The sequence below is a fragment of the Mastomys coucha genome, unplaced genomic scaffold (genome assembly GCF_008632895.1).
Source record: "Mastomys coucha isolate ucsf_1 unplaced genomic scaffold, UCSF_Mcou_1 pScaffold18, whole genome shotgun sequence".
Lineage (NCBI taxonomy): Eukaryota > Metazoa > Chordata > Mammalia > Rodentia > Muridae > Mastomys > Mastomys coucha.
Window position 1 is genome coordinate 63969533 of NW_022196900.1, and position 12183 is coordinate 63981715.

The 12183-nt window shown below is 43.7% G+C and overlaps 1 protein-coding gene across 10 annotated transcripts in view; it reads left to right on the plus strand.

Moving 5' to 3' along the window:
- Dab1 (DAB adaptor protein 1) overlaps window positions 1-12183 on the plus strand; it is a 1131348-nt gene extending 1119165 nt beyond the window's left edge. For 7 of the 10 annotated variants that reach the window (XM_031378022.1, XM_031378029.1, XM_031378024.1 and 4 more), the window contains 3 exons: window positions 2296-2423; window positions 2740-2850; window positions 12029-12161. In XM_031378022.1, the coding sequence (XP_031233882.1) occupies window positions 2296-2423; window positions 2740-2835 (224 nt within the window). In that variant the 3' untranslated portion in view covers window positions 2836-2850; window positions 12029-12161. Of the gene's footprint in view, window positions 1-2295; window positions 2424-2739; window positions 2851-12028 lie in introns of all 10 variants that reach the window. The other 3 variants (XM_031378030.1, XM_031378027.1, XM_031378028.1) reach the window with 2 other exon arrangements.

The following is a 12183-nucleotide window of genomic DNA, read 5'->3' on the forward strand; positions in this document are numbered from 1 at the left end:
AGTCAGAAGCCAGATACACTTGAGCACACGTGTGCTTGTCAGACACAATCGGAAAAAGTGTTCCAGTGACTCAGCCTGTGCTTTGACAATTGATAAGGGGAAAGAAAAGGCTCATGGTACAATGACTTTGGCGTTTTCATTACTGTCACCGGTGATATGGATCACTGGATGGCCAATACCATGAATTGTCAAAAAAAAAAAAATTAATGTGAATACAATTAGATTGTGTCATTCAGCCAGGCTCAGAATGCTATTCTTAAAATGAAGGCCTTGCACTCAGGCCATGGGTGCTACATAGCCAAGGCATTTCTATTAATTCTAATCCATGGTGTTTCAATGAAGAATAATGAATAAAAAATGAAATGCTGGAGAAATAACAGTCATGCATAAATGAACAAGAGTCTTTTAAGAACGCATGTCTCATTTTCAATGAACCATGGGCTGCCTACAAACAAAGAAGTTCTTTGAGGACCAGGACTATCTTGTCACCATCCGCACACTTCTCAGAATGCTAGCAGGAGCCCAGCACAAACAGATATTAGGAAAGGTTAAAGGCAATGAAACTAGCTGCCCAAAAGGCCTTTTCACCAAAATTGTGTCTAAGAGCAAGTTTTGCCAGTGTATCACAGCTGACATTTGAGGACAGATGACTCTTACTTAGCATCTACCCACCAAATGCAAACAGGGTCTTCATTCTTTTCCTCTAGTCATGACAGCCAATAATAACTCCAGACACAGCCACATGTTCCCTGTAGGTGAAATGACCCCACCCATCCACCTTGAGAGAACACAGGCTTGGAATGCTGAAGTGCCCTGCCTGTAAATGCTTGTTACAACTAAGACGCTTGCATAAATAACCTCTAGCTGTGCTCCTGCAGGTTCCACTGGGGAATGGTGAGCAGTATACTGTTAGGGGACTCAAGGGTTCTCAGCATTTTGTAAGCAATAAGCCACTTCAAACACAATTCAGAACCCAGTGAAGCTAATATTACCCACTCAATGAGGCATCTTTATACAGCATTAAACCTAAAGGAGCTAGTTTGCACTGAAACCATCTCACAAAACAAACAGAAATACACAAGCTTTCATTTTAAAGAAAATGAGTAAAGTCAGTTTTCTCATTCTCTTCCCTGACAGCATTCCTTCAAAACGGGACTGAGAGATTGAATTGTACAAAAACAAAAAAAGCAAAACACAAAAACAAACACCTCAAATAGAAAAGACCCCATAGTGTTAGACATATCTGTGCCACATCCCATAGCTCATACCCATAGCTGTGTTGATGCAAATGATCTCGGCTCTGGCTCCTAATATCTACAGGAAGTGTACAGTACCACATCTAGTCATTTGTATCAGGGGCATAATGAAGGAAAAGAACATAGCCGGAGTTAGCCTCATTCCATATTGTGAATGGTAAAGGAGCTGGAAATAGTGTTCTTGGGGTTAAAGATCAGCATGAACCTTTGCAATCACTCATTGTCTGATAAAATACCAGAGTTTTGCTAAGCTCTGAAACAGCGTAATGGGAGAGCCTGACCAAGGGCAATGCTAGGCACCTACTCAATCCATGCCTCTGGACTAAGCCAGTGACCAGGATTTCCTATGCTAAGTTAAGCATTATGGAAAGAAGAGCTTCTTCTGTCACATGTGTTAGAAACCTCAGGGATAAAGAAGAAGAGGAAGACGTGGAGGGTCATGGCAACAGATGCATATTCTTTACAACAAGCTTATCACCATCTCTTCCAACCCTGCCTGTGCTTATTAAACACTGGGTGTGCACAAGAATGCAAAACCTGGTTTAGCGGTTGCCACAAAGGTATTAGCAATCTCCGTGTTTCTGTAGAACTTAGATAACCTCTGTCTCAGAGGAGCTTTACAAGTTTGAGGGATATTGTCCTTCGATTTCCTAACAGTGTCTGATCCACAAAAGTCCTTCAAAAATATGCCTTCTAATGGGAGGGAGAGAGAGAGAGAGAGAGAGAGAGAGAGAGAGAGAGAGAGAGAGAGAGAGAGAGAGAGGAGTCAGCTATGCCCAGCAGTTTGCAGCTTGCTTGTGTGTCAGAAGCACTGTAGAAGTTATCTGGAGCTCCTGACTCAGCGACTCTCCAGTAGGGTCGGAGGACTGGCCTTCCTGAATCATGGGAGGAATTTAGATGCTCAGATTTGGCTTGAGAAAGGATGTAGGAAGACTTGACTCAAGGATGAGGAGACCTCAGGGATCTCTATGGGATGTAAATGGTTGTGGCTTATATGTATATTTACCTCATTTCCTCTTTTGGTGTGATCTCTGTGTAGCTCCCACCCCAGCCCCTAGGCAGAGCTCTCCATCCAAATCATCAGCATCCCACGTCAGTGATCCGACCGCAGATGACATCTTTGAAGAAGGCTTTGAAAGTCCCAGCAAGAGTGAAGAACAAGAAGCTGTAAGTGACCCACCGCTAGCTCTACTTTTCCTTGAAATTAAAATTTGCCCACAGACAATAAGAACAGCAATGTAAAAGAGATGCCAGCTCTGAGCTGAAGTTTGAAGAGCCACTGAAGGGTGTGTCCACCGGAAACACTGACCTTTTGTAAAGTTGTTAGGAGCTCTTGCATCTGAGAGGTGGCATCCTCTGGCAGAAGTTTCAGCCTCCTGTAAAATAACTGGCTGCATATGCCGCATGAATATAATCTTAGTTGCCTTATATTTTCAGTTGTTGAAGAGAGAGAAAAAAAAAGTGTTATCTTCTTGTGTTCTAGCCTGATGGATCACAGGCCTCCTCCACCAGTGATCCATTTGGGGAGCCCAGTGGTGAGCCCAGTGGTGATAATATAAGTCCACAAGACGGTAGCTAGATAGCGCAGGTCTGGGTAGGTATCTGTCCTTTTTATCTCCTTCACCTGCAAGGTTTTCCCTCTTGCTTGCTCTTTACCGCTGATGTCGTACCCCAGTGTTTGTGCTTTTGTCTCCTTGCCTGTGCTGTGTTACAGTATCCATATCATCTCCCCATGTCTGTGATTGCTCCTAATGCTTGCACCATTTTTTTTTCATGCCTGTTACCCGTAGTAAGGGGGATAGATACCCTGTCTCCTTGCCTGAGCCATCTCACCAGTTACCAGTGTTTGTACAATCTCCCTTTGCCTCGTTTCTATTTTGCACTTTGTTTTTTCTCATGGATGAATGACCTTTGACCTACACCAAAATGTAGGGTTGGAGGGAACATGGCGAATAGTTCTGTTACTTAATGATACATTCTGAGTTGGTGACGGTGTCCGATGGGGCCCAGTCAACAGCACCTGTTGGGGATTGAGTTTCTAAAAACATTGGTCCCCTGGAGGAGGCTCATTCTACACTCATTTATACTCTCAGTCAGTCTCTCTCTCTCTCTCTCTCTCTCTCTCTCTCTCTCTCTCTCTCTCTCACACACACACACACACACACACACACACAGAGACATACACACACACTTTCTTTCCCCCAACACACACTCATACATGATTACACTGTCTCTTTCACACACATACACACTCATATATACACTGTCTCTTTCACACACACACCACACTTCTACCCACACTTTCTCTTTCAGAAATACACATGCACACACACATACACACACACACACACACACACACACACACACACACATACACGTGATAATTTCTCAGTGAAATGAAATCCTGATGCTTTACTCTTTTAGGCAAAATGTCACTGTATTTGCCTAGATGCCACAGATCTAAAGAGGTCACCAATCAAACACACTGAGAAGCCACACTATGAAACAAAAACAAGCCATGCTTGAAGTAAGATTGATCGAGATTTAACATCATAGTAGCCTGTTCCATCCATCCAGGAAGGGTTCTATACTTCCTTCCAGTGTGTCAGTGACACCCAAGGACATGGAACCATCACTCTGGTGGCCCTGTACCTGTGCTGCAACTGTGGCTTGCCACTACATCACTTCAGGAGCTATTGGCGAGAGGCATCCTTACATTGCTAGAAGTGGCTTTTGGAACTCAACTTTCAATAAACCTGATTTGATCAAAGTAAAGAGCTGCTGCTGAAGTTCACGGAGATTCTCAGGAGACAGAAGGATACTTTGGTTTCACAGATGTAATTTCTTAGACCAGCTCTGACACATGTTTCAAATTTCCAGGTATCTTCCTGGTTTCCCATAAATATGTAGGACTGCAAGGTCAGACTCAACGTTCTTTACTCAAACTTCTTTAGTTCTGAACAGCATCATCATTGCCACTAAAGTGGTGAACAGTGTTCACTGCCTAGAACTTGGTTCTATGACTATGTCAGTCATTCACAGTCCACACATAGATCTCTTTGACAGTTACTGAAAGGATATGAACTCTCAGCAGGATCCTTGAGGCAATTCCCAGGACAGTTTCACCTCATGTGTATGTTGTACTTCATAGTTCAAATTCTCTTTAGTAAGTTTGATGAATGAGCTAGAGGTGAAGAGATCCATTCATCACAATATCAGCAAACATCATCCTAGAACTGAAGAACTTGTTAGAAACCAAGATGGCTTACTCCATTGGCAGCCCAATGCTTCAAACTCCCCTCCTCATGAGCTTGTTCGGCTTTGAAGCACTTACCCAAGCTGAACTGATTCACAAGGCCTTGGTTTATTCCACACTCGATGCTCCCTCTGGCTCCTCATCTCATAGCTGGGTTGTAAGTGGACATTGCATGCTTATGTAGCAAGAGCTCCAGATTTGGAACTTCAGTACAAATCTTAACCATGTAAAAGTGGGAAATCTTGGGCAAGAAACACTCTTTCTCTTCTGAGTGTTGATTCTTTTTCATTTGCTAGAACTAATATGTTCTAAGCCTAGCCTGTGGCATACCCAGCTCATACGAATTCACCTTAAAACATTAGTCTGCTTTGGGGGTTTCTGTTGTCAGGATTCAGAACCTGGATTCATCCTTCTTGACCATGTCACTTCAATCAGGATTCTAATCTTATTTTCTTCATTTTGAAAAATAGGGATAAAAATACTGCCCATTTTACAGGACAGTTGCATGAAGTCACGGGGTGATGTATATGGAGTTCCCAATACAGTGTCTAGCACATGGATTATCTGATAGCTACCATCAGTACCACGTCCCACACCCTCGTCATCAGCACCCCTGCACCACTCCCACTATCACCATCATCACCACCACAATCATCACAATTACCATCACCATCACCACCGCCTCCACCATCACTACTATGACCATGACCACCATGGCTGCCACCTTCTTCATCTCCATATCACTAGCAGCACATATCAGCATCCACAGCACTACCATTACTGCAGCCACCCACCATCCTAACCACCGTCTTCACCCCAGCACCACCACCCCCCTCAGCAGCCCACCAACACTGCAACTGTAGCATCCCAGTGGCCCTTATCACCACCTTTATTGCCATAACCAATGCATGTTGGTGCTCTATATTCTTAAAGTTTATACATTTAGCCCCATGTTGAATAAAGTCAGTGACTAGGATGGTTTGCTCAATACTTTTTGCTTTTAGGAAAATTTTGGCATGCCCCATAATAGATTAAAGCAGAGGGAGAACGGTAAGGCCTTTCCAGTATCCCTGGGACAAACCCTGTCCCATAATCATAAGGACTTCTGTTGGAGACTCATAGACCACCTCTTATTCCCTTACACACACACACACACACACACACAGCAATCTTAGTTTTATATGTAAATCACATTAGGACCATCTCAGCTTTGAGGAGAGCTAGATTTTAGTTTTTGATGAAGCGGGAGCTCAGCCTGGCCATTTTACAATTCCCTATCAAAAACTGTGCAGTGGAGTTAAAGCCCACCTTCCTGACAGGCTCCCTGTGGCACCCACAGAGGAAGCGCCTGTGAGTCTTTGTGTCCCTCCATCAGTGTCAAAATAGCACAAGCCAAATATGATCTTTCTGCCTCCATCCCCTTTACCCATAGAACCAACTGGAAATTTACTGACTGTAATTTCTTAGTGCTTTTGCAGACACTTGGAGAAATGATTCCATGCAGAGATAGTTCTGTCGGCGGCTTTATTTCCCTTCTGCTGTCACAGAGTTGGAAAGCAAAGACCCTGTCCTCCTTATCACCCTTGCAGCCACTATCTCCAGCTGTTTTTTATTAGAAATAGCCACCCAGTTCTGAGTAAGCAAGGATGACATCTGTTGATAAGTTAAAGCCATATAGCTCCAGAATAAAAGAAAACAAACAGACTCAACAATTCCCCACAGGTAGAAGCTTAGGGGCCAATACCAAATGTTTCTGTTTTAGCAATAAAGGAAAATATCTTCAATTACTTCACTCTCTTCCTCTTATCTTTCCATCTGGGAGACTCACGTGTCTTTTAAAGACAGAGTCAAAAGGGGGGAGAGAGAGAGAGAGAGAGAGAGAGAGAGAGAACCAAAATAATATTATAATGGCTGGTGTGAGGTTGGCAGGTAATTTGTACTTCACTGATGTGTTGCTGGAGCAATTTTAAGGGCAAAATGTTAGCCTTTGAAGGGATGAAAGAAAAATGAAAACATTTATTTGGTTAAATGGCTAAGTAAATAAACTGCCTATCAGACTTCCCCAGCTGTCAAGTCAAAGTAGCATCTGTAACAATAGGAATCGTTTGGTCTGTCTCCCTTTGTAACAATAGATATCGCCATAAATAATAAGTCGCTGTCACTTTTTTAATACTGATCTCTGTAGTGGGAACCCAAAACGTATAAAGTATTGCCTGATAGGTCCCTAGTGTTCAGGGAGGAAGAAAGATGAACTTCTAATGCTTTGGGAGGGTGAGTGTTCGGGTTTTGGCTTTTGGTTAGTTTGTTTTTAATGACTGAAAGAAAGAAAACAGAGGGCCAGCGTCTGAATGAGTCTTAAAATCAAGTGGCCGTAGGCAAGCACGTCTCCCCTCAGGTGAAGAAGGGCCAGTAATACAGTAGTGCCTTGGTCAGGTGTTACAATGATCCAGTGATGAGTTTGAAAGTCCTTTAGGGTTTGGAGGAATTGCTTAGTAGTCCAATGCTTGACATGATTGCCAGCACCCACACAGAAAGCCAGGCATGGCAGCATGCACTTGCAATCCTAGTGCTAAGGGGTGAGAACAAAGGGGTGCCTGGGCCTGGATGGCCAGCTACTAGCCTAGTCACTGAAATCCAAGTCCCAGTGATAGACCCATCTCAAACACTAAGATGGATGCTCTGAAAGAGCTCCACCCAAGATTCTGACTCCCACACAAACCCACACATACATGTCTAGACATTCACCCACACACCCATGGGAGGTAGTTTGGAAATCTCAAAGTAAAAATACATGAATTTGGTATCATTATCACTCTTCCACATTGTTTTTTTTCTTTTTATTGAATGGTACAGCTTGGGTTAGCCCCAACCTCATGCACCTTCTACCTCAGCCTCCAAGTTCCAGGCTACATAGTCACACACTTATTGGTATCCCCCTTTAGAATAGAACTGAACAACAGAACCTTAGAAATAATGTATTTTTTCATTCATTCAAATCTACAGATTTTGAAAAATCTAATCTTAGGAGAATAAAGCCAAATTGAAGAATTTTGAAGACAAAGAGATCAGGTTTAAATGTACAAGTTAAAAGCAAGTCTAGCCTCAGCTTTTGAAGTGAACAGTCCCACTGCCTCAGATTGTCATGGAGTGACATTCTCTGATATGCCCAGATGAAAATGCATTGGAATGGTAGAACGTCCCAGGGCCTGACTAAAAGTAACATCTACTGGAATGGAGAGGGAGACTTGTTGCCAAGAGATATTCAAAAGATGAGATTAGCTGGAGATGAGACCAAAGGGATAAGGGGATACAGAAAAGGAGCTGAGCTAGATTCTGGAATGTGAAACTAAGTTGTACCAGTTGGTGTTTTGTAGAGCACTGAATAGCATGCTGGGCAGGAAGTAAGCAAGTGTAATCTGGGACCCCATGAGCGTGAGATGCTCAAGAGACAATCAAATAGAGAAGACAGTAGATGCAGGATGCACCTCTGGAGGTCAAAGGTGAAATCAGGGTAGGCATGAAGATTCCAACATGGTCTTCAGCCATTTGAGTAGTGGTTGCAAGAATATGCTGTCCATGTAGACCAGAAGTCAGGAGACTGTACTATGTATGGTGTGTTGGATGCACAAGCCATTGTAGCTTCTCTGCAGTTGTGAATAGAACGTAGCAAAGACAAGGCATAATGAGTGGAGGTGGCTGGATCCTACTCTGCACAAAACCAGGCAGCTTCTAGAACTGACTAGATTGCTTGCCCATGATGGAGAACACACCCAGTGATTCTACAATCACTCAGTGGGCGCAATCATGGTGCCTTTCTCCAACTGATATATATGTATATATATATATATATATATATATATATATATATATATATATATATGTACTTGGTTTTTCGAGACAAGGTTTCTCTGTGTAGCCTTGGCTGTCCTGGAACTCACTCTGTAGACCAGGCTGGCCTCGATCTCAGAAATCCACCTGCCTCTGCCTCCCAAGCACTGGGATGAAAGGCGTGTGCCATCATGGCCCAGCCAAAATATATTTAAAGACAGCTGACACCACTTAATTTGATTTTTGGTTTTGGGTTTTTTGTTTGTTTTTATCCCCACTTCACACATTTGACAAGAAAGAAACAGAGATACTCACTAAAAGTCTAGACTTGCTGGGGATCAGCACTGGGACTCAATGCAGACTCAGCAACTGAGCACCACTCCAGCAGGATCAAGGACCTGGCTTTCAGCAACATCCTGACTTAGTGAACACATGATAAGAGGCAGATGACTTGACCTCTGACCTTTGATGGTCCCATCTGCAACACAATTTTTATCACAGGTTCATGCAGCTATGACATCTTAGGACCCTTTAATTTACCCAAGTTCGCTCAGCTACAGCAAAGAAGAACCAAGCTTCAAATAATATCTCCCAACAGCTTTCTTTGCTTTCCAGCCAAACCTAAGTCCCAGCTAACCAAGACAGAATCCCTGAAGTATGGCAACTTTTTCAGAGAGTTAGACTTTCTGGAATACTGAAAATAGCTTGCAGTCTCTACCATGACCTTGCCAGAGCCAGGTTAGAAATGTCTGGGTCAGATGACTTCTTAGCTCCCCTCCACCTCTTACAGTCTACCATTCTATAACAAGAAAGGTAAAGCTATTGCCAAATGTATAATGCATCACAGTGTCAGACTTTGGGATTATCTGCTGCTTGGGGTTTTCCACACCACTGCTCCCCTTCATTAGTGGGGATAATTGAGAGCTGACTGCAGTTGCTACCACTGTTGTGATGGGTATTTGAAGCTAGATTCCGGCAAGCAGGAGCTGTGTGAATATTTATCTCCGCTGCAGAAAGTTAATGCAGCGCGGCATTAATTACCCTGTCTGAGCCTGCTGTCGTCTTCTGTTTTTAGGTGTCATTCTCAGTTGGATAAATTAGTTTCCAAAATTGGAATAGAGCAAATTGTAGGGTGAGATCAAGGCAGGCTGACTTCTTCAAGAACCCAGAAAGAATGGGGTGAGTGAGAAGGTCCATGCAGGAAGCATTGTGAACAAACGAGTGATGGGCAATGGTTCTTCTCTGTTTATTGTTCCTAACAAATTTGCTATCCCATTCCCAGTTACTCTGTGTACCTCATACCAAAGCATGCATACACATGCATGTGTGCATACATACGGGGTTGGGGGACACAGAACACAAAGTTTCTATCCAGTCTCACGGCAGATATTCATAGTAATTCAGATATTGGAAAGAAATGGATTAGAACTTAATGCATCATCCTGCTACAGATTTTGACGAATTCAACCTGAGGAGAGTAAAGCTAAATTGAAGTATGTTGGAGAGAGATCAAAATATCAAAGATATTCAAAATGTTGTCATAGCCATACACCAATTCACCAGACACCCCCCTTTCTTCCCTCACAGTGAGGACCTACTATGTCTCATTTCTATGTGTAAAAGTCAGGGAAGTAGCAATTGGCACTCAATAGGAATAAGGGGAAGGGGAGGCTCTTCCTGTAGTCAGAAATTTCAACAGGTTATATTTACTTAGTACTCTGTTTCCTTCAGCGGGGTGATTCCATGGATGGGGGCACAAACCTTTTTTGCTGTATTACGGAGTCAGGTGGCTAGAAAGGGGAAAGTTCCTTCTCCCAAGACAGTAAGAGATCTATGTATCTCTAGCCAGTTCCGGAGGAGAGCGCACCACCTCTGGTAGTGAAGTCTGGCTTTGAGTCCAGCATGATTACTCAGTACTCATGTCACACTGGGAAAAAACGGAGTGCAGCTCTACAGAACCCTCTTCTATAAACTGACGGGCCAGGCATTGTTCAGACATTATCTTCTAGGCTATTCCCAGGATGAAACACGGAGCAAGCAGTGTGCTAGGTCATAGGAAGATGTAGCACTTGACGGTACAACCTCTCTCGCCTTAAGGTTTGAGTGTTTCTGTTTTTATCCTTTGAGAATTTTGCACACAAAGAACGATGTGCTTTGCTCAAGTTCACCCTTCCCTCATTCTCTCCACTCCCAATTTCTCTCTCAATGGACCTCATCATTGTCCCCTCCCAACTTCATAGCTTTGGTTTTAGGTTTTTTTGTTTTTCTTACCTACTGAGTCCACTCAGCAGCGCCAATGTGTGCCTGGATGTAGGACCATCTCCTGGAGCTTGGGTGGCCTCTAAGGTTCTACATCCTTGGAAAACACTGGCCCTTTCTCTCCCAGCAGCCATCACTTTGCTAATAGCTCCTCAGCTAGGGGGTGAGACTGCACACCCACCTCCCTGCTCCATGCTGGTATTTTGTCTGGCTTGAGCTTGTGCAAGTCTTGTGTACGCTGCCACGACCAGTGTGAGTTCCTGTGTGCAACTGCCTGTTGTGTCCCAGAAATACTGCTCCATTGTAGTCCCCACCACCTCTGGCTCTTAGATCTTTCTGCCCCCCTCTTCTGAGATGATATCCCTGAGCTTTGGGAGGAGGGGCTGTCGTGTAGGTGCCCCATTTAGAGCTAAGCATCCCATAGTCTCTTATTCTCTGCACGTGAACTTAAGTCTTTTGTCTCCAAAATGAGGACAGAAGGAGTAGGAGCTGCTTCCAGGGATGTTAGGTAAATGAAGGTAAGACCTGAGGTGCTTCACAAACTCTAAGCCTTCTACAGATGGGAAGGCTGTTCGTTCTCTCTCTCTCTCTCTCTCTCTCTCTCTCTCTCTCTCTCTCTCTCTCTCTCTTGCTCTCTTCTCTTTGCTCTTTTCTCCAGTACTACCAAGTATTATGCTAAATACTGTCTGTGAATATCTCTACTTCTCTCAAGGACTTTGTAGGATTAAATAATGCTATTCCCATGGTGTGGTCGGAGAAATTGAGGCTCAAAAAGGATAAGTGTCTTGCAACTTGCAACATAGAACTTACTGAGCTTGCTCTACTGTACCATGCTATTACCCTACCAGGGAATCAGCTTCAAAACCAAGGATTAAACCACCTCAAGGAAGAGAGGCAATTGTTCAGTCTATAAATTGTGCCACACAAGCATAAGTTCAATCCCCAGCACCCACATAAAAACCCAAGCATGATGGTACACGCTTGCATTCCCAGAGCTGGGAAGGCAGAGATAGGTGGATCCCTGAGGCTCTCTGGCCAGCCAATTTGGTCTACCCGATGAGTTTCAGGACAAGGAAAAACCTCATCTTAAACACAAGATGGATTTTGCCTGCAGAACAACACTCAAGGTTGACTCTGGGCCTCCACTGCATGCACGCATATGCACATATACAAAAACAGCAGCAACACACACACACACACACACACACACAAACAGAGAAACAACAAGATCTGGTTGTGTTCTTAGGGGTGTTAAAATTGTCACCAAAATAATAAGCGCCATGAGGAGACAATGAAAAAAAGAATAACCTAAGGTCATCCATCATCAGCTGTTACCTTTCTGTTTTCACTCCCAAGTGCTCCTTCCTAAAAGCACCTCAAAAGCCTGCTGCTAGCAAGGCGGGCCTGACTGTTGTGTCTCTGTTCACAGGAGCCAGAGCCTCTCTATGCGCAAATCAACAGACCTAAGAAATAGCATCAATGGGAGCTCATGGTGGGTGCTTCAAGACTGGCATGGGAATCCACAGTACAACAGGCTCTCTTGGGCTCTCACCTCACCTCATCCCACAGAAAAAAACTCACAGT